A 23,124-nucleotide genomic window follows, 5' to 3' on the forward strand; every position below is an offset into this window, starting at 1 on the left:
AAAACACGAAAACAAGCATAAAATTTAAAAGCCCAACATTGCATGTGTTAGTGTTCTGAGGTTTTGGATCTTTGTTCTTGTTGTCTTCTTTTCATGTTTCATGTTTTTGAGTTTTTTTTTTTTCTGGGGTCCTTGCTTTCGTTTTGCGGGGTCTTTGTTTTCTTGTTTCTGGGTCATAGCTTTTGTCTTTTAGGGGTCTTCATTTTGGGTTTTTGGGTCTTCGATGTTCGCTATTAGGGGTCTTCCTTTTCTTTCCTACCATCCAGTTTCTAATTAAAAGAAACTGTGGTGATGCTTTGGTGGGGAAGTGAAACACAGAGATAGGTTTATCAACTGGGTTGATAAGGTAAATTAACCACCATAAAAATAGAAAGCTGACATTTTGAGCATTTTCCCTTCATTCAATAAGACGAAGGATTGACACTCAAGAAATGTCAGCTTTCCAATTTCTTTATGGTGGTCATTTTACTATATTGGCCCAGTTGATTAACCCATCTCCCTGAACCATTAAAATGACTTCTCTGTTAACTCCCCCCACCCCCCCAGGAATCAATTTTTGCATGGAGGTTTTATTGAAGCCACTTTTCCAGTTGATTTCTTGCTTGATTCACCAATGAATGGCAGTGAAACTAAAGGTGTCATTGTTTTACCTAGGTCCCACTGCTTTTTTTCATTTCAATCATTCCATTTAAATGCTTTCTACATGTAGGTTGCATTTAGATACTAAAATCACTGGGGTTTGTATTGAAATACCGTGACCTTCAGTTAAATTTTCATTTCATTTAAATCAATTCATTCAAGAGCATAAAACATTTGCAAAAAATATAGCCTCAACTAGTATCAAAATGTTTTTTTTTTTGCATCTTGGCTAAAAATATGAAGATAAATATATTTATCATGAATACTAATTTAAAATATTTTTGTGCAAAAATAGCGTGATAAATGTCTTGTGCATCCTCTCATATTGCTCAAGGTATTGTCAAGAAAAGACGTCTCTTGTATCTTGTGGGTCAAACCAGAGTACACTGTGATGATGTTGAAGGCTTGGGACATTTTATGGAGTTAGAGGTTTGCTGTTGTCCTTCTTTACCTGCTGCACTTTGTGTAATCCTATTGAACATTAATTTTAAGAATAAATTCAAGTGACGTCAATCATATTATTATTCTTCCAGGTAGTTATGAAAGAAAATCAGAGTGCAACAGAAGGAGAGGCGATTGCGAAAGACTTAATGTCAAAGCTAGGATTGAAAGATGCAGATCTTGTTAAGGGCGCATATATAGACTTGCTTTCGTCACAAAATGCGTAGCCCTAATTATTGTTGGGTTTCGAAGTAATGAAGTTGTTTAGTCAATCGGTGGAATTCTCCTTCAAAACTTCATTCTGCGACAGAGAACCCTCTACCCAACTATCAAATCTGGGAGCTACACAGATCTGGCTGCCTGAGATGAGATCTCACTATATTATATATGTACATACTGTATGTAGGGGGTGCCAGTGGGGGCGAAATAGTGTTGAACAGACCTGAAGCAAACGAGGTAAACCCAAGCATTGAAATGATACAATACGGTGTACTAAGTTAATTAGACTGTTTCTCCGTAGTCTGCCGAGGGGCTTTTCAACGAATTGAACGAATCTATTCTAAATAAGCACCACTCTTTATTAAGTAAAATTCATTTTGTAAGACAATAAAATTGTACGTATTAACAGTTGTTGCGAATTTAAGTTTTGTGGCTTTTTCTGTGCAAAAACAAAGGTTACCCATTCCCAGCCAACGTTTGTATCGTTTGTAATGGACCAAAACGCTATTACCCTTGAACCCATTCTTTATATGGAAGCTTGATTTATCATTATTATTATTATTATTATTATTATTATTATTATTAATATTATTATTATGGTATCTTTATTTGTTCCTTCAATGTATTTTCGTCTACAACAATGCTGGTGACACCTATGCTTTGTTGTTTCTGCGTTACATGTAACACTGCTTTAATCGTTATAATATTATATACCCATAGAATCTTTTAACTGTCTCATTGTTTGTAGTTTTGTCTGTTGATAAGTTCTTGTTAGTAAGAGTTGCTGTCTGATGTCTTTGTTGACACTATACACGATGTCCGGTATGTTTTTCCATTTTCTGAAGACTTGGTTTGCGTTCAGTACCATATCAGGGTCTTCGAGTTGTTTGGTCGTTAGTGCACCTAGCCATGCCTGTTCTTTCATGTTCTCTATGTATTTCTTTTGCAGTGCTTGTCGTAGAGGGTCTTTTATGGCTTGTGGGCTTTGTGAGTTTATTTGAGTGGTTTTCCCATCAATGTCTTTGAGGATTGTGTTCGTGTTATCGAATTCACACGTTAAGCTGTATTCTGCTGCGTACTTGCATGTTTGCATCCTTAAATAGGGATTTCCTGTTTTTGCTGATCTTTTCCATTTCATGGGCGTTTACTACTTGTACTCCCTTGTCTTTACAGTTATTTATGTAGTTTGCCATTTTGATTTTAGTGAGTTTGTAGGTGTCTTTTATGGACTCAAGGCCACTACCCCCTAGGTTTCCTGGGAGGTAAAAGAGCCTTACTGACTCGTTGTTGTGCATTGCGCTACTTTCTCGTATTATTTATCTCGTTGTTCTGTCAGCGTCTTTCAGATCATTAATCTTCTTTTTGGCTGTCCACATATGGTATTGTAAAAGGGACACTGCAAAGGTGTTTGTAGCTCTGATCTTTCGTGGTACGGAGACGTTACTCGTCCAGATGACCCATAGACGTTTGATGTATTCTTCGCCCACGTCCGTAATATAAACTTGTTCTTCAAGTTGTGTAGCGTTTTTATATTTACCTAGTAGGAACTTGCATTGATCAGTTTCATTTAGCATTTTCAATTCTTCGTTCTGATCGCTCTGATTGATGTTAGGTGTGGGGCAGATCTTTCCTCTTTGGATATCAACAGCTGCACACTTAGCCAAACCCCATTGTAGACCAATGTGTTCGAACTTGTTTTTCATTTCCTGCCATCAGCATGGCCGACAATAGACGTTTTGGACCGGAATTGACCGATGCAGAAATCCATGCTTTGGTCGACATGGAAGAGTTGTTGATCCTGGAATTTTTAATGAAACAATTATTCTACTCGGGCTTGCTGGATATAAGATTATTATAACCAACTCGGCGCTACGCGCCTCGTTGGTTATCTATCACTTCATATAAAGCGCGCCCTCGTGGAATAATTACTCGGAATACCTGAGAGGGATCCGAGTTATAATCTCGGTTGACTTTGTTCGGTGCAGCAAAATGCACAATAGAACTAAGGCGCTGTTACACTGTGCAATTTTTCGTGCAACTTGTATCGGAACGCCATTTCTACAAACGTTCCCACATTACGAAACAAGGTGTTTTACGGGTGTTAAACCGAGCAACGTTTCATGCAACTTGTCCCGTTTCGATGATCACATGAGGTAAAAGGAACATTTTCATTGGCTGGTGCCGCAAATCGTTGCGTCACAACTTACAGGACATACATTACACTGCGCAATGCTTAAAGAATTCGTTGCAAACGTTGCGGAAAGTAGATTACGTTGGGCAATGATTCGTGCAACTTGTCTCGTTGCGACCTCCACTTCAACAAAAAAATAACTTTAAATTACGGGAACTAACCGTTACAGTCAAGTCCGTCTAAAATATTCTCAAAGTGTTTGTATCTGAAATAAATAAGTTTTAGAATCGCCTATCATTGTTTTCAAATTTCGTGGGCGCCGTCATATTGAATAGTTGTGACGTGTTACGGTTGCCCTATTGTTATTAGACAAAAGCTCTTTCTGTCAGAACAATAGGACAACCGTAACACGTCACAATCATTCAAGATGGCTGCGCCCGCGAAATTTGAAAGTGAAAATAAGCGATCTTAAAATTCACTTTTCGTATATATACGGTGGCCCACAAGGGACATGCTGCAAATGAAATAAAAATAAAACAAACAAACAAACAAAACGAGTTGCTGCAAATTAACTGGATGTTGCTGCAAACTAAAACGTCAAAAGTATGCGCGCTCACTGATGGAATGGCAGGTACAAAACACAGTCACAGGTCATTATTTTAACAATTCAGAAAGTATCCTAAACATCCATGAAAGCTAACCTTAGCATTTGTAAACAGTTAGGGTTGTTTCAGTTTTGGTTAAACAATGACCTGTGACTTGGGACATGTGACCTGTGTTTCGTACCTGCCCTTCCTTCATTGCGCGCGCATACTTTTGGTGTTTTAATTTGCAGCAACACTCAGCAACACTCTTTTATCGATCGAACGCATCCTTGCATACGTACAATACTTATGGAAAAGCATTTTACCACACGGAAATGAAAAATTTTCTTATCAGATCCCTCTTTCTAAAAACATACAGGAAAATAGGTAATATCTAAAACAATTTTCAGCTTATTTCAAATCAAAACAATTTCTTCCCAAGTACTTATAGCGGTTACCATTCACACGTGCCCCTCAACGACATCTTGTTTCATTTTTCATTTTTTGGGTGGACGTCAGTCAATCAATTTAGTTTCGAAAAATGAAAACAAATCGTTGAGGGCGTGTGACTGATAACCGCTGTAAGCTAAGATAACTCTTGGGAGATTCAGCCTGAATAGACTCATCTTTCCCTGTTGTAAAGTGTGACTATTTTACCTTAAAAAATGACGAATCATACGCATATACGAGTGCAGCCAGAGAGAGTCTAGTTGGACTCACGGTCAACTCATCGGAATGGAAAATGATCTGCCTTAACACAAATATACTGGGTCTGTTATCGATCTTCCAGGCCCTTCACACTATACTGGGTGCAATAAGTATAACAACTTTCTTGATTAAAAAAAAAAAAGAAAGAAAGAAATTCATTCGAAAAATTTCTAAAGAGAAAATTCAGTGAAAAATGCTGTTGGATTACGACTTAGTTCAAAGTACATATATCATGGCCTCCTTAATCCTTGTAGGCAGTTGATCATGGTGATATGCACTTATGCTCGTGACTGCGAAGACCGACTCTGAATAGGCAATGCCTGTGGCAGTGTAAACACTGCGTAAATTATCGCGTTCGACGCGTGGAAGTCTCCTTCCTCTGTCTCTTTTCCACTCAGGTGCTCAGCCTCTCTACCTCTGCCCGTTTGCAGCCCGTCTTTACAGCTACCCTCGACTTAACACGGTCGTCAGCCAGGCATTCCGAGTTGCCGACACTGATTCAACGTGGTTGCCTTTCATGTCTCGTTTGCAGACGTCTTTGTAGCGAAGAAGCGGCCGTCCTGTCGATCGTTTGCCTTGAGACAGCTGTCCATAGAGTAGGTCTTTTGGAAGGCGCTCGGGGCCAATGGCCTAGCCAACGGCGTAGTCTACGCTCTGAGAGGAGGTACTGGATAGTTGGCAGTTCTGCAGTTTCAAGTACTGCCTGGTTGGTGATTTTATCCTTCCAGGTGATCTCAAAAATTTTGCGGAGGAATCTGAAGTAGAGTGTGTTCAGTCTATCTTCTTGTCTATCTCGTGTATGTAGGCCATGTTTCTCTCCCATACAACAGGGTGACGAGGACGCATACAGAGCATTCAAGTCACTATCCAGGGAGAGATTGGAGGTGATTGTGGGGGCAAGGTACTTGAAGGCGTCCACAGAGTTGAGTGCTTGGTTGCTGATCAGGATGGTCGGCTCAGCATCGGTCCCCGGCATTGCCAATACCTCAGTCTTTATGATGATGGTAAAGCCAAAGTCATGGCAGGCAGTCGCGGATCGGTCTAGGATCTCTTGGTGTCTGCTCTCTGGGTGGCTGACAATGGCAGCTTTGTCGGCAGAGGGCATCTCTCTGGACAGCACTGTCTTCACTTTTGTCTTAGCGCGGAGACGGGTCAAGTACAGTAGCTTTCCGTCGTGGCATGTACGGTGGAGAAGGCCTCCCTCACTGCAGAACTCTAAGGCGTGTTGGAGGATGAGAGAAAAGAAAATACCAAACAGGGTGGGTGCCTACATTGTTTATCTCCACTGCGAATACACACAATTAAACGAGATGCTTTATCAACTTTATTTATCGTCGACGTTAGGAGTACCTTACTAAATGAATCGTTGAGCTTATTGCTTTCCGTGGTAATTTTAGCCTTTCTACCACTTTCACTGTATTCCGGATTCCGGATTCCGTTTCCAGATTCCCTTTCCGAATTCCATATTTTAGGCAAAAAGTAAGTTTTGCCGTGAGTAAGTAAGTTTTGTCGTGGAAAAGTAAGTTTTGCCGTGAGAAAGTAAGTTTTGAAGTAAGTTTTGCCGTGGAAAAGTAAGTTTTGCCGTGGCAGATGTGGGCCACCGTAGTTTTCGGAAAAACCATCACTGGGTTGGACAATTTCCCACTGGGTCGGGTTATTTTTGGCTGGGTTTTTAATAGCTTTATTCGATTAAAAAAATGGCCAGTTGTTGTATTTTTGTGATTTGCTATTCTACACATTTATTTGTTGGGTATTTTGTGTACTTAATTTAATAGCATTTGAATTCAACATTTTGGATTCGTTTCTCTGTCGACTCTACCTTCCCAGCCATAAGAAATGCAACATGTAATCTATCGTAAACGTGAGCGGAAAGGGCTCATGATCGAACACAACTTCTCAAGAACGTAATGATATACTTACAAGATATAGTAACTAGCCTCAAACCAAAAAAACCTAAGAAACTGCAATCGGCCTAGTTTTGGGTACCGGTAACCGGTCAGTGTAAAACGCAGACTGCAGACCACTGGGTTTGGGCTTTTTCAACAGTTAAATTATAACCTCAGTCGGCATTTTACACCTGGTCTGCAGATCGTAACTCTGTCCTAAGAGCGGAACAATTGAAACATGTGCTTAGCAACAGCGTCATCCTGCATTGAATCATGGTAACAACACAACAACATGACCGCAAAATGGCCACTCTCTGCTAATCAAGAATCGGAGGAAGTTTTGAGGCAAAATAATTCAAAATTTTAGTTGCTATTATATATTTTGTTCAAATGCGATGGCAAAGGTGGCTGTGGCTCCCGCAGTTCACAATTTTTCGGATCTACGTCCGTCTTCGCGTGCGTTGACGATCATTCCAAGACCAGCCTCCAGAAAATCAAGTGTTTATGGAACACTTGATCGTCCCCATTCTCAGAACAGTTCCCGAGCAGAAACAGTCATTGTTTCTCCACGTGGACCAAAGGGAATTTCATCAAACTTTTTGATCCTTTCTCCTGGAAGGCAGGGATCTAGATTGAGTTGGGGTGAGGAGTAACTTCATTTGCTGCCCTTTTGGCTTTTAATCGTTTCAGTTATAATTTGGTTGTGAAAACATGGTGGAGGGAAATACCTGGCTTATTTCACAAAGTTAAAAGGTTTTAACTTTGTATCTTCCATTGTGTTAAATTTCGTTTAGAATATTTTAGGATGACAAATCGGGAATTATTGGAACAATTACGTGTAATGACTCCACGCGCTTCCATCTTGCTGATCGTGGAAATAGAGGGTAGAACAAAGCAAAAACGTCATTGACAACCCGCGCGAGCTAATTACCAGTGAACACGATTGCTCATAAAATCATCGCAACTGCGTTAGAACTTTGTACTCGTTGGAGTACCAAGAATCAAAGATGGTCGTTCATTGTCCAGTAACCTTGGCTTTGCTTCATGATGACAACAAGCGCTTTCCTCTCATTCCTTGCATTTCAGGAACACCTCGGTCCGCAGACGCGAACTTAAGCTTCATCGAAATTGAATCTCGGCTGAGGGAGAAATTGCGAGTCAACGCTGCCGAGTTACGCCAGGTGAATATTGCAGAGAATTTTCACAACTGACTATTTTTTTCGGGATTTAATTAGAGCGCGACCTTTACTTCAAAATTATCGGCCATATTACTACCTAATAAATTATATAATACCTATATTACTCATCACAATGATCCCCTTTTCAGAGTTTGGGAATGTAAATGGGGAGACTAAAGGGAAATTTAACTCGCATTTTCGGTAAAGCCACCCAAAGTGGTAGATCTTCGAAGTAATTTATGCCTGTATTGCTTTGAGGAATTCCGTTGGCCGGTGAGTCAACTAAAGGTCATTTTTTAAAAATATTAACTGCAGCTTTTTTTCTGGCTTTTTTCTCTTTAAATGCAACTACACCTTTTCCTTGATGTTCAGCGACGTTTTACATAATTCAGTATTTCTTGAAAAACTTAAATAATAACCAGGCTCTGCCAGGGTATTAATTCTGAGGAGTTACGTGGCCGAAAAAGTAGTGAAATCGCAACAAACGACATCCTTTCTTTAAATTTCGGACAGCAACGGTCATAGCAACGTGAAACATTGACAAAGCACCAACATAAGATCTCTTAAATTCAGACAAGTGACAAGTGACACGGGACCCCCCCCCCCACCCCCCTTCCCGGCAGGGCCTCAATAATGATAATCAATGATGATAACGAAACTAATAGCCCTTTTGTGGGACCCCCACAATTAAAGACATTAGCTGTTCTTATACTGGAGATGCATAATTGTTCTGGGATGCGTGTGAGCTTTGGCGAACTTTTTTCTGCATCTGTTGAGACAGGCACAAGATGCATAATGCATCTAGATAAACTATCCACTTTAAATTGTCTTCAGTGATGCACTAAACTGGATAGTCCATGCAGACGCAGTGGCGTACGTGTCCCTCTTTATACCAGATGAAAGCTCGGTAGCAGACGCATATTTGCAAGTACATCCCAAACATTATGCGCCAGATAGCTTGTCACCTCTTTACACTAGATCATGGATAACATGAGAGATGCATAATTCATCTCGACAGATTTTGTGTCTATTGTGTATAAACTTTAACCATAATTGTCAAATTGACCAGCTGTGAAAATGACTCATGAAGTAGTTAGTGACATAATTTTAGGGATATGTTAATTAGAATTTATTTAATGCATTATTTTCTCTTCTTGTTTTTTTGGCCAGGCATTTCAGGCATTTGATGCGGAAAAAACTCACACTATCACACAGAGTGAATTCAAGAGAGCTCTGGAGTCCTTCTGCATTCCACTCACAGATGACCAGTTTGAACAACTCTTAATGAAGGTAACCATTTAAGAGTAAACAAGGATATGTTTAATCCCTATCCAAATGAATGCAGTATAGTTCTTGTTTTGTATGTGTACATTTTGACCCAATTAAATCAGCAAATAATATTTGTACATGAATACATGCATAAAATATACAGTCATGCATACTTCCAGTGAGAGGAAATGAGACGGCCTAATATCTTTGTTTGTATATTTCTTCTGGCCTTAAATTAATTTAACAAAATACTGAACACCAACAACCTGAAAACTCCAAAATGCAGCATCCAGTGCTCTATACAGCAAGAACCCTCCTAGAGAGCTTAATACTGAATCTGCTTTAAAACCAGTGATTGGAGCTTCCTCAACACCTGTAGACTTGCATGTCTTATAGTCATTTCAGTTCTAAGCAACGTACATTGAAATATGCTGGCTATTTGGAATCTGTCCCTGGTGATATCTATTGACATCATTCATGATACTCCGTCTGTAAAAGACTCATTTTACAGGTTTTTTAGGAAAAAGAACTTCAACCTAATAAAGTATATATACTTAAATTAATACTTATTGCATTGCTCTTCAAGACCTCCATATGATTATTTTTAATGAACAGCTTTCCCTTTTTTGTTTTTTGCTGATTTGCATGTTGGGTTGTTGATTGTTTACAGCTGTATGCAAAAATTGTATTTTCAGCTTTTTATAATTTATAATTACCCCAGTAACAATATCTTGTTGCACCCATGGACCATGAGTAGAGAGGTACATTATACATGAAGAATTTTAAGTTGCATCTTTTAATATGTGTTACATGAATAAGGTTGGAACAAATAAAGATGGAACGGTGTCCTATTTGGAGTTCTTAGAGCATTATTACCAGAGAGGAGGAACACCAGATGCACTTCGCTTTCTTGGTACCCTGCACAAGTAGGTTCAATACATTATTTTTGCGAGTACATGTATGTCAGAATGTCTCCAGTTGAAGGCCTTCATTTAGAAGCAATACAACTACTTCATCTGGCTGAGAACATGAAAATTATTATTGCTTTAGTGTTGGTGTTGTTGTTTCTTAATTGTGCAGGTTCAATCAGACAAAATCCCCAAAAGATTCCAGCATGGATGAAATTGAAGATAAATTGAGAACAAAGGTATTGTACACTGTAGTGACTGTATATGTTGTGTTTGTGTGACTTATTGCAAGGATCAATGAAGCTGGAAAAAAATTTCAGCAGGGCCAAAAGAACAGCATCAGAGCCACCTTTAATAGACTAAGTAAAGTTATTGCAGCTAGAGATTTTAACTGGTTCAGAATGTTTAAGGATGATCATTGTCATTTACTGTCAGTGCACAGTTGTCCTGTTATTAAACATGACCCAGTGAGGAGAATTAGGATTGTATGACTTTGTATTTCTTTTAGATTGGAGGCCAGTTACAAAGTGTGATGAAAGCACTGAGGCTTTTTGATTACAACAGAGATGGGCAAATTCAGAGGCATGAATTGAGAAGGGTGATAGAAAACTTTTGTTGCAGACTTACAGATGAGCAGTTTAACAAGTGAGCATTAATTTTGATAGAATATTGCAACTCTGCTTTATTTTGTTTTTAAAAGTTAACTTTTGATTTTGTTCCAGTCGTATGTCAGGCCCTCTAATATTTTATCCTGGGCAGTAAAACTCATCATTTACTATATACTGTAATACTGTAGGTGCTGGACAATCTGCGAACCAGCAAGTAATTTGAGCCATGTGAGTTAGCGCTTCAAATAGCCCTGATAACAGTGTTTAAGTCTAAGCACCCATTCTAAAACAGTTACCTTTCAGTAACTGTGTGATTCTAGGTTGACTCACATTTAAGTAGTGCTTCAAAATAGCTTGCTCAGGCTCACACATTGTCCTTACTCTACAATGCACATACAATAATTTCAATTTACATTTTTGATGGAGCTAACTGCAATAACTGCCATACAAACAACCACACTGGTAGCATGCAGTCAGTACCTTTTTAACTCAACAGCTGACTTTTGCAGGTTATGGTCTAAATTTGACATGACACGTAATGGACATACTATTGAGTACATGGACTTTCTTAAACGACTTGGAGTCAATGCAAAGACGAAGAGCCAAGTAAATAAAATAGGTAAGAATAGGTACATGTGTACAATTATGTACATGTATTAATCCATGGACCCCTGGGAGTGAGACTCAACAGATTTCACTTAGTCTGACGCCAGATGATTTTCCTCATCAACTGGGGGCAATCCTAGGGCATTTGAGGTGTCAATGGGTTTTACAATGCTTGCAAATTTTTTTTATCATATGATCAATAAGCGCACAGACACATAAATTTATAATTTATGCATTTGGAAGAGTTTAACCCATAAAATTTGACTACCAGGGGTTCCCCATTGACGAGTAAAATCGTCTGGCCAGTATGGATGTCGATGGGTTAATTTATTCAAAATTTTGTGAAACATACATCAATCTGTCAGTTTTTAACCAATAGAAAGTCTCAGTTTTTTCCATTGGCCAATAATAGAGCGAGGCAAATTATGAATTTGACAAGCATCAGATTGAATAAAATTGAAGTTTCTCGCATTTTTGTCTGACTCGTGTTCTTCTTGTCTTTTGACTTAATTTTGACCTCTCTGCCTTTTTGTTGTGGTAAAAAACGAATAGATGTCAGTTTTTCATGTGTCTGTCCTGTTATTGACAATAAATTTCATCATAACATTGTCAAAGTACAAATGTAATCTGCGGATCCATTGCTACTTTGACAATTTATTAATGTTACATGTGACGAAATTCATGTAACAGGACAGATGCATGAAAAACTGACATAATTTGTTAAATTAATGATATAATATTGTGTATTCAATGAAACAAATAAATCTTATTTTGGCACGCAAAAAAATTGGACATTTATAGGCACTTACAGCAATCAGTTAAAAATAGTGTTTGAGCATGGAAAAATAAATATCAACTCATCATGCTACTGCTAGAATTTTTCATGTTATAATTACAGACAAGAAAAGGTAGGGAAATGGTTAAAGAGCTCTCGTTTTCCACCAATTCATGTATGTCTTGTGAGTGCATCTTTGTTTTATTGTGGATTAAGTTTGTTGGTTCTTTTATTAACTTCGCTGTGAAAGGTTTTTCCCTGGGTTGTGTGGTTGACCCTCTCATCAAACACCAACATTTCATTTCATTTATATTATTTACATTATACTTTGTAAACATTTGTAGTTTGTTTGAGTTTTGTAATAATAATATTATAATAATATCAGTGTTAATTTGTTGTATTAATTATTAGTATTAGTAATATTAGTTATATTAGTTATATTAGTTGTAACATTAAATTATGTACGATGTAGGTACATGTAAGTTAATAATTTGCTGTATTAATATCAATTTGTTTCAATAAAGAATTATTAAGTTAAACAAAAAAAAGAAAAAAACATTTCATTTGATCTCACTTAACCTGATTTGATTTGCAATCTCCTCAATTTAATTTTATATGCACTAATTAGTTAATATTGTAAGGCTATAGTTGCAGCTGCCTTGTGTTTTAACCAAGGTATTATATATCATATTGGTCATTTTCTTTTACATTTTACATGGTTTTTCTGCATAAACTCCGGACTAACAATGGGTTACAATTCATTACAACGACCCCGTTTCAGTCTTGCCTTTCTATTATTGAAATTGAAAAGTATTATACAGTAACATTAATAATTATACTGTAAATGTTGATCATGCCTGCCCAGCAAAAAAAAATCTTTTTGTTGTTGAATAGCTTTAAACTCATTGTTTTCTTAAAATATATTTTTTTACCTTACTAATAAGCTCTTTCTTTCTTGCTATGTGTAAGCGGATATGTACTACTGTACTAATAAGACATATTACTCAGACACATAAATTATCTTTAATTCAGAGGATTCAATGACAAAGGGAAAAATCCAATGTTTGTTTTTAAATATTTATAGGCTGTAGAGTGTGAATAAATTTATTGCTGGTATATTACACAAATGTAACCTGAATGATGGCTGTATGTAATGATAAACTTTGACAAATGTAATGAATTATTGTTGGAAGAGGGACAAATTTTTTTGCACGAATATCTATAGAAATTTAGAGCTTTTAATTTATTGTTAGTTTGAGAGGTTTCTTGTGAGTGACACTTTCATCATTAATTTTATGATTATATCAACACCCAAAGATTGTTTTTAAAACATGTGAATTCTCGGCCTATTAAAAGGTAGGTAAAGCATTAATATTAAGTTTTGCTCATTTATGACAAGTTGTGAAAAATTAAACAAATTTCCTTAGCAACACTGTTGTTAGCGACTACATATACATTGTATAATGTTACATGTATATATACATGTAAATTCCATGCATCAACTAAGCCTTAGCGAACACGAAGAGGCTGTGTTTTATCTAAACACATAAAATGTTTTTGGCCTTAAAAACTCCATTTAACCTTGGTGTGCAACCAAGACGACCTAATCAAGGCTATGCAGTTGATAATGCTAAAAACAATTTCACATTCTACACACCATTTTATCGCCTGCACACAAGTAGTCGCAAAAGATCATGTACCTTCCCAAATATCCGGAAAAATTTGCCCATCAGGCACATTCTATTGCAAGATCATTTTGATGGAGGAGAAACACTTGTCTACTCACTGGAAGGAAAGAAAATCACTCGTGCAACGAGGAAAAAATCGGCAGGTTCCTCAGTGAATTTCTGCAACCAAACTTTGAGTATGTAAATTTAATTCTACACCAGCCTGTGTGATTCAGGGAAAATTACCTGCACTAAAGGCTTGTTCAAAATTTTGAAGAATTTATTCATGCATTTTGTCCAAGGTGAAAACCAACAGCAAGTGAAACTTGCAGCAATTAACAGCAGACTAGGTGGCTCAAATCATCAGAGCAAGCAGCAGACTCCACCAGTTCTCACACTTACAGATCTGGAGCAGAAACTTAGAAAAAAGGTACAACAATGAACATTTGCTTTTGTGAATGATGCACAAGTCATGTGTTGTATGTCTTGCAAGTTTAATTTACATTTTTTGATCAAAAATGTTCAGGGCAGTTAAAGAAGCAACTCGAACTCAAAGCAATTGCAAGAAGCCTAAAAGCATGAAACTACCATATTGAGGGAGCAGGGCTGGCACAGTGGTGAGAGCACACGCCTTCCACCAATGTGGCCCGGGATTGATTTCTGGATTTGATGCCATATGTGGGTTGAGTTTGTTGGTTTTCTACTCTGCTCCAAAAGGTTTTTCCCTGGTATTCCAGTTTTCCCCTCTCCTCAACAACCAACATTAATTTTGATTCGATTTGTTCCAATTTCAGTTGATCAATTTAGACCCCCATTAGTGGAGCACTCATGCTTGGCTAAATAACCTTGCCACGTAAAGAAAGTTATTATTATTATTATTATTATTATTATTATCATTATTATTATTGTTATTATTATTATTGTTATTATTATTATTATTTTTATTATTATTATTATTGTTATTATTATTAAATTATTATCATCTGGAGAACAAGCAGATTCATGCTCAGGCTGTCATTGCCGAATAAAGTCAACACTATTGGGCGGGTTGTAAGAAAAAAATGACTAGGGATAATATGTTACTTCTTTCTCTTATTGTTCTAAAACTGTTCTTAGGATATACGCTGTTCCCAACAAGGTAGTTTTTTTGCAACAATGTTTATGTCAACTTGTAACTTTTCCAACCATTTTTCAAGCTTTTAACTTTTTAAATGCCTCTAATTAGTTGCACACTCTTGATAGACTTATGCTGTAGTGACAGCTCATTCTGAAATTGAAGAGTTGGGTTAACAAGATGATGCAATACTATAATCTTTGTTAAAGTGTATGAATACTCTCCACCCATTCAGATGCTTGAAAATCATAGCAACATCAGCCGTGCAACTTCGGTCATAACTTAAGTCTTAACACTTCACTAGAACAGTGCGTAAATCACATCCAAACTATTAATAACACAACCCTCCTCCTCCCTCCTGTCAATGTTGCATTTCCCAGTTGGTTTTTCACCTCAAAGCCATATAAACATCAACATTGAAGGGAGAGAAGGGGAAATTTTTCCATCTGTTGCAACCCTTTGTGGCCGTCAGATTTAGTCTTTAAAACGATGCAATACTATAATCTTTACTATAATCCTTACTCTTCCAGATACATGAAAATCATGGCAACATCAGCCGAGCATTTGTTGCCTTTGATAAGCGTGGTGATGGCTTTGTCACACTCGATGAGCTCAAGCGCGTGCTGTGTAACTTTGCTTTCCCGATGTCAGATAAGTTATTTGTGGAGCTCATGCACAGGTAAACATAATTGACATTTAAAAACTATGTGTATATCACAAAACATTGATAAATTCTCAGCTGCTACCAACTAATTTTTTTTTTTTTTTTAATTCTGCAGGTGTGAAATCCAAGCAAATCACAAGATACCATATGTTCAGTTTCTTGACAAGTTTCAAATGCCAGTTGCCACTGGAGATGGCCAAACTATTCCTATTAAACCAAGTCACAAGTATGCTGCACTATTTCTTACTCTCAGCATCTGTGGGTGATCCTTGATTGACAATTTCTTCAATAGTCATTCCCTTTCCCTTTTTCTTTTTTGTATTCAGGTATAACCCAGTACGTGAAGCAGAGGAAAATGCGATGCCATCAACGGAGGATATTTGGAAACTACTTCATGACAGGATCATGAACAGCTTCTCATCTATAAAGCAAGCGTTCCTTGTTTTTGATGATGTAAGTGTTCAATGAAATATGTATTACATGAAACTGACCGGTTGATCTTCAGCTACAATAAGCGACAAAAGTAGTTGAGACACTGAACTGGGAAGACCACAATTATAGGCCATTTCCGAGTTCGTGTCTGCCTCCTCTTTATAGCGAGTCTAAGTGCGAAGTTTTTGTGATGGTAATTAGTTCTACTTTACATATGAATGAAAACTAATTTTCATAAAAAAAACTTCGCACTTAGACTCACTTTGAAGAGGAGGCAGACACAAACTCGGAAATGCCCTATTAGGCAAAAATCACTTGAACGTTACATTTTCCTCTCGTACTCCTCCCTTTCCCCCTGCCTCATCCGTTCAATGTTGGTAACAGAAAAAGGAAGTGTTGACGATAAGAAAACAACATGTTAAGGGGAGAGGGGGTTAGATGAAAAGATTTAGAGGAAGGGAGATATCCGAGATTCCTTAACAGGGAAAAGTGTCTCAAAACAGTACCGCTTATTGTAGTTCCACAAAATAGTAAGTTAAGAACTTATTATAGTGTATGGGTAATCAGGAATCCAGAATGGGTTATTCCAGAAAAAATCCGCACCCCAAGACGGATGGGTTTCTGGAAGGGGGTCAAAGGCTATGGCAACCCAAGGTCGCGGGTTGCAGGGCATTGTTTCACCAATACAGAGAGTATCCTAAACATTCTTAAAAGCTAACCTTAGGCCTAATTAGGCCTAAACAAACGTTTTTAGGCCTAAGGTTAGCTTTTATGAATGTTTAGGATACTTTCTGTATTGGTGAAACAATGACCTGCAACCCGCGACCTGCGACTTGCAAATTAGACCCGCCGGGCTTGAACCTAAACATATTCTTCGGGGTCATTTCCTCAAACTTGTAGACCTGTGACACTCGAGCCCCATCTGAATCTGAAAAAATTAGAAATCTTTCTGGTTAGAATACATATTTCTTACCTTATGTACTTCAAGTTATCTCAACAGGTTCTTTTATAATCTCAAAAAAAATACGCAGAAAATGTGTGACAAACCTAAAGAGAGCCGTTGTCGTGTGTAACGCCTGACAGTATTTGTTTTGTCGTACTCAGGCCCAAGCGTGCCGCTGAGCATAACTTCGTGCAAGTTTGGTGAAGTTGACATTTAAAAATTGGCATGATTTTGTTTCTGGGATTTTCAAAATTCACACTTTGATTGGAAAATGATTTCATATCTGCTAACTAGCTAGCTACTTTCACTTCAGTATGCGAAAGTCGGGAGTCTTTCTATTCATGACAGAGCAATGATAGGGAAAAGTCGTTTACGACACGAATGCTTGAGTTCCACTGCAGAATAGACCTACAGGCTCTTGGAGGTCAAATATTAAATTCAAGTTACCGTAAGTCTGAAGTTCCAAATTTGGGAGATACCATGTTTAGTTTCTCAGACCTCAACTTAGTCGACAATGCAGAGTTTCTTCTGTGTCAAAAAAAGATAAGACTTTATGCTTATACAAGTGCATGTTTATCTCTTGTACTCTTTTATTACTTTAACTTTTGTAGTGTATTTAATTCAAGTGTAAGTATATTATATTGAATAAATTGAATTTATGGCTCATGAGTTATTCTGGAAATCTACTATTGATCTTCGACGTCCTTTCAAATGACTTTTTTTTCACTCCGCTTCACGCACCGTTGAGGTCGTTCTTCGGTTTGAAAAATGCTGACCACGTGATGAAAATTCTTGCTCGCGAGCGGCAAAAGTTCAACCTGGGACCAAATGAAATGTGAAGCTGCACCTGTTTTCTTGATAGTGGGAATTATCATGGCGACCGTTTCGTTTAAGACCTTTCGATCGTTGCGAAATTATCGAATGCCATGCAAAGACATCCCCTGAGTTTACAAGCTTTGAACACTTAAGCAAGACAGTCTTGATGATCAGCGAAAAATTGCTTCAGTGAAAGAATCGTACGTTATGCGAGATCACGTCACAAAACCAAACATAGACCCCGGGTCAGCCAGGAGAAGCAGCAATCATGTTCTGGATTATCGGTTCTGGTAGATGTCGTAAATCTGATAAATGACCAAAACTTCACGGTTTTTTTGTTTACTTTTTGCCTGTTCTTCACTTTAAGAAGCGCGCTTGAAGTATTGACATTCCTGTGTAAATACCAGTTGCCTTGCGTTTCAACTGCTGATTTTCTTGTGGGAAACACACACAGACATGGTTTTTGTTACTGTTCTACAAAATGTATAAATGTTCACCTTTGTTAGTGTCTTAGTTTCAATAACATATTATTGATACACTGCATGGGAAAAATATGCAATGCAAGGAATTTCAAATTTTATTGTTCAATTTCATTATTTGATTATTATACATTGTTAAACATCGCAGTGGTAAATTTCATGTAATAAATTTCTGGTATTCAACTTTTGCGCTTTCATCTTTTATCTGATAGAACGACTATGGGATATTTTCTAGGCCAAGTTTAAAGTATACTAGCCCTGTTTCTTGGTTGCACGAAAAATATGTTCGCACCTTGAAAACATTACCTTTCATTTAAAAGGCGTCTGTCCGCTTTATAGGGAGGGTCTTTCGGATTTTCAATCGAACAGAAAATCTTGATTTTACCGGGATTTTGTTGTTTGAAATCCTTCCCTGACATAATTTATAAGGAAATACGTCTTGAGATTTTGTGTTAAATTTCGGATTTTAAGATCTGACTCAATAAGCAACTGTTCAAATTTCATTTGGCCCCAGTTGATGTTTTGCCTCCCGCGGGAAATAATTTCTTATCACATGATCAGAACCGCAGAACGAGCTCGACGGTGCGTGAAGCGGAGTGAAAAAAAAGTCATTTGAAAGGACGTCTGAGATCAATAGTAGTCGGGAGGGAGAGTCTTTTGCTTCAGAAATCCAGTGGGGGGGGGGGGGGAGGCCTAATCCCTTCTGAAATTGGGGTGGGTGGGAAAGGGGGTGGGAGGACATGTCCATCTGTCAGGGAAGAAGGGGGGATGCAGATTTATTCTGGAATAACCCAATCCAGAACCAGAACTCAGAATTGGAATTGAAAACCAGGAACAGAAATCAAAATGTCAAAATTACCCTGAAAAAATACAGAGATGCTGCCTGCACTGGGAAAATGGTTTGAGAAAATCACCTTGGTTTACATATCAAACAACCAAAAGACGAATAACACTATTACTGCTTGACTGTTTTCTACCTCACTTACTACAAGCAGTTAATGAGCAAGTTAAGAAAACAACTTGTGTGCTCACTTAGTAAAAAGATTAAAAAGTCTGTATGGTTTTCAGTTTTTCGTTAATTTAGTTAATCGTATAAATATTTTTATAATAATTAAGCCTACAATCATTTGTTTAATTGCATACTTAAAAATCAGTCCATCTAAATGGGTTAAAAACGTCAGAACCTCTTCAATACAAAATAATGGTCGAGAATCATGCAGGTAGCGACTCTACTGACCATAGAGTGTCCTTGAGACTTCTTTTTATATTTGCCACATAATCCCTGGGCCCTCTTTTGTTAGGTTTGGGACTGTGACATTAACTTTCGTGGACCATGCAAACAGTAATATTATTGTCAACTATGTTTCGGTGACTTCAACAATCAGAAAACAATGAACATCTTAATAATTCAACAATGTTAACGGTGACAGTAAAGTTCAGTAGATTTGTAAGCAAACCTCAAAAACATAATGACATTTTCATTGCTGGCTGCAGTTTAGTGTTCTCATTCTCAAAATTGTATACCGTTCGTTGGGACTGACATGCTATTAATGTGACAAACCTGTGTGGTAAGAAAACTAGATAATTGTGTTTATTCCTGGCCGAAATGACTATCAGTGTGACGACTGTATATTAGTGCTATGAAGGCATGTCTAAACTGGTGACAATTGATTTTCACGAGATTAGATTAGATGAAGAGATTTTCTTAAAAAAACTTCTGGTAATTTATTTGTTCTTCAGAATAAAGATGGACGTGTCACTAAACGTGACTTCAGGCGTATCTTAGAGAGCTTTTGTTTTCGAATGAGTCAACAACAATTCCATGAGTTGATGGCCAAGGTTGATCCTTACAACAAGGGATACGTGTCTTATTTGGATTTCTTGGACAGATTTGAACAAAGAGAAACAGAGGTTTGTCAGCGTCTGACGCTGTTGTCTTTTAGTACATGAAAAATGGGAGCTAATCTACAACCTGGGATTGATGTTGTAAAATTAATCTTTAAATCTGTATTTACAAGTGCAGCGGCTTAATAGCTTTTTGTTTTAGAGAATTGCAACTGCTACTTCTGTAAAGTGCAGGTATAAACGTCTCCTTAATTACATTGAACTGCAATATTTCCTTTAAATTAATTCACTACTAATTCAAAGGCATTTTTGCGCGGTTTACTGAATATGCGGGAAAAGCAGACCTTAACAAATGTTATTAAAGAAAGTTGGGGTAACCACGCATTTTTCGAAGATAATTAGTCAACATTATTTGTGAAAAGCTTTAAAATACAAAGCAATGTATGGCATTCTTTTCCAAATTGAGGCTTAATTATCTCTGAAAAATGCATGGTTACCCCCAATTTTCTTTTTGGATACCAATAGCATTTGGTAAGTTCTGCTTTTTCCGTATAGTTTTGAACCGTGCAAAAGTATCCCTGTATTAATAAGCACTACCCATAGGAAATCTGAGAATCTTGAGATGCGCAGAACGTATGCGCAATGAAAATAGCTGGCACGGTCCTTAAAATTTGCGGGTGGGTTACCTTTTCTTTTGATCACGTGATCACGTAGTCACGTTGCACTAATGTGGTCACATTTAATAGATGTCTCATACTCAACATTTTGTGTCTTTAATGAGAGGATCGTGCGCTGCCTATGTTTAGGAGCTTAAGGTGATTCCCTTGTATTGCACTGCGCATCCTGTTCTGCGCATAACACAGTGTAAGCCCCGTTCGTTTTCAGGCATGGCTAAGAGTCTTTATGTTAAACTTTATTGGCTCTTTGTATCACAAGTCTCTAGGGATATTTCTAAACAAAACAATGTTTAAATTTAACCATAAAGACTCGTACCAATGTGTGAATATTGATATATCGAACGTGGCCAAAAACATTTCAAAATGCCGACCTTTCGTGAGGGAAAGCTCGCTAGAAAGAAGAATGGCCGTTTTCAGAGCACAGCAGTAAAGAGCAAAACAAGAAACGTTTTGGACTCTCACAAAACAAAAAGTCGAGTGATAGCCTTGATAATGCTAAAGAAGATTTAAGTCCGACTGTGAAAGTGAAACCGCGCTATCGGGGAGACGTGTTGTCGAGGGGTCGAGCTTGGTTTGCTTTCTGTTTTCTCCTAAATGAGGTTGGTGACCTATCTTTTTTTTGGCATAATTTTATTCTCTTACTCATCTTCTTTGCGCTGTAAAAAAATTACAAAAAATTTACGTCAGAAAAAAAAGTTACAGGAAAGATAGTATTCGTAGCCATCACTCGTGGACACAAAATTGTCTCCTCGTGATCACGCACCCGAAGAACATTTGTAGTCAGTGCCTTTTCAAGACTTGTGCCTGTGCCATAAAACAAACATTAAATTATTCCTTTTGAGCAACACAATTCACCTGTTTTGTTATTTCAAGAATTACGTCAAAGCTGTGCTTCCTGTTCGTGCAAAACGTAGCCTGAACCGATGGAATAAACTTGTCCTTGATAGATGAAGGCGCAATGATTAAATGAGTAACTTGAGCAAGTTATGTCTCTCAAACGAGCTTGGTGACCTACTTTTTTAATTGCACATTTCGAGTCACCATAATATAGGGAACAATCGAGAAAAGTTTTAAAAAAATCTTACGACAACTTCTATTACTAAGGAATCACCTTAAACGATACACGGTATACTGAACTTGCGAAAAAAAAAAGCCTTGAATAAAACAAGTGTACTCTCGCATATAATTTATAGTTGCAATGGCAACACGAATAGCCTGCGCAGAAGCGTTCTAGAGACAAAAACTGATTTTTATTGGTTTTGGACGCATTTTGCGCCTCCCTGTCTCGCAGTTTTTGTTGTCGAGATATTTCAATATCTCCCAAAGATCCAAAGATCCCATTCCTGTGTCTTTCTTTGTTCTGAAACCACACGAAAACATTTTCCATGGAGGCTACAACGCTGACAAAAATGTCAATTTGAAATGGAATAATCGATTGGATTAGATTAAAAGTAATATGTGAAAGGTTCACAGTTGTCGAAACCATGAATTTGGTTACTTCAAGTTGTTGTGTTGCATGGTATGGCGGCGGACTATTGTGCTAAAAGGCGAAAATAAGTTTCCTAAAGAAACCAATAATATTCATATTTCATTGGTGCTGCCGTTGCAGTATCTGTTGTCATTGCTTGACGTCTCTCGTGATAAATGCATTGCAGCAGATATCTGACTTCAGATTGTATACTGACAATTCTTTTTCAGGGTGCACACCCTTGGCTGATGTCAGATCATTCTCCAAAGAGTGTTTCACCTCCAGCTGTTCTGGCCTGGTCAACTGTAAGCTGTTTAGTTTCTTATTGTAATTAATGAAAGTTCTCTGTCAGTGTTGAACCTTCAGCACGGTGTCAAATAGCGGCCGGTGAACGGACGATGTCCGGGCAGAATTGGGTATTGACCGAACAAAACCCGTGGATTGCGGAACTTTGTTGTCCAGTCATTTACTCGTTCAAAGAAATTTTAACTTTTAACTATTTGATAATCACAAGGGACAGAAATATATAAAGCTAGACAATTTAGTGCTTAAGAAATTCTCGATAGTCGCAAATTTCCACGATTTCATCAAGTCCTATCACGACCGCAAATCATCGTGTCCTCCTTTATTTTGTTTACTTTAAGTGTTCCCAATTAGTAGAAGGTTTTACCTTCCGCTAGTTATCATTGACTCTTAAATAAAATGATCTATTGATGGGATAGCACCCTCACAAATTAACTTGTCTCGCTGCACCGAGAATACCCCGCGTATCGTTTGCTGCAAAGTGCGAAAGGCGAACAAAAGCCCCAAAACCTGGAGAATCCGACCACCTTTTTAACTCTAACCAAAATTTACAAGTGTAACTTTAAAATTAAAGACTCTGAGTACTATCTTCCGACTGATTTGTCATATGTACATTTAAACGAAGAGTAGTAAAACTATACACTTGAAATTTTTATCGCCAAACCTACTTGGATTCAGTTTACTGTGCAATCTGGGATTACTATTGCAAGAGTTACGACTGTTGCAGTTTGACCTGCCAAAAACGGGTCGTGTCTTAACAAAAA

The 23,124-nt window shown here is 37.7% G+C and overlaps 2 protein-coding genes across 2 annotated transcripts in view; both read left to right on the forward strand.

The window, feature by feature from the left end:
- Positions 1–1,709, forward strand: part of LOC138042896 (adenylate cyclase CyaB-like) — a 4,726-nt gene extending 3,017 nt beyond the window's left edge. The window contains exons 4-5 of the mRNA XM_068888947.1: positions 974–1,068; positions 1,173–1,709. Coding sequence (XP_068745048.1) covers positions 974–1,068; positions 1,173–1,307 — 230 coding nt within the window. The 3' untranslated portion in view covers positions 1,308–1,709. The remainder of the gene's footprint in view (positions 1–973; positions 1,069–1,172) is intronic.
- A 5,168-nt stretch (positions 1,710–6,877) lies between these two features.
- Positions 6,878–23,124, forward strand: part of LOC138040088 (EF-hand calcium-binding domain-containing protein 6-like) — a 37,269-nt gene continuing 21,022 nt past the window's right edge. Inside the window, exons 1-13 of the mRNA XM_068885877.1 lie at positions 6,878–7,250; positions 7,695–7,789; positions 8,957–9,076; positions 9,875–9,981; positions 10,136–10,202; positions 10,472–10,608; positions 11,081–11,190; positions 13,922–14,049; positions 15,264–15,412; positions 15,513–15,623; positions 15,724–15,850; positions 19,808–19,978; positions 22,288–22,362. Coding sequence (XP_068741978.1) covers positions 7,004–7,250; positions 7,695–7,789; positions 8,957–9,076; positions 9,875–9,981; positions 10,136–10,202; positions 10,472–10,608; positions 11,081–11,190; positions 13,922–14,049; positions 15,264–15,412; positions 15,513–15,623; positions 15,724–15,850; positions 19,808–19,978; positions 22,288–22,362 — 1,644 coding nt within the window. The 5' untranslated portion in view covers positions 6,878–7,003. The remainder of the gene's footprint in view (positions 7,251–7,694; positions 7,790–8,956; positions 9,077–9,874; positions 9,982–10,135; positions 10,203–10,471; positions 10,609–11,080; positions 11,191–13,921; positions 14,050–15,263; positions 15,413–15,512; positions 15,624–15,723; positions 15,851–19,807; positions 19,979–22,287; positions 22,363–23,124) is intronic.

The sequence above is a fragment of the Montipora capricornis genome, chromosome 3 (genome assembly GCF_036669925.1).
Source record: "Montipora capricornis isolate CH-2021 chromosome 3, ASM3666992v2, whole genome shotgun sequence".
Classification (NCBI taxonomy): Eukaryota; Metazoa; Cnidaria; class Anthozoa; order Scleractinia; family Acroporidae; genus Montipora; species Montipora capricornis.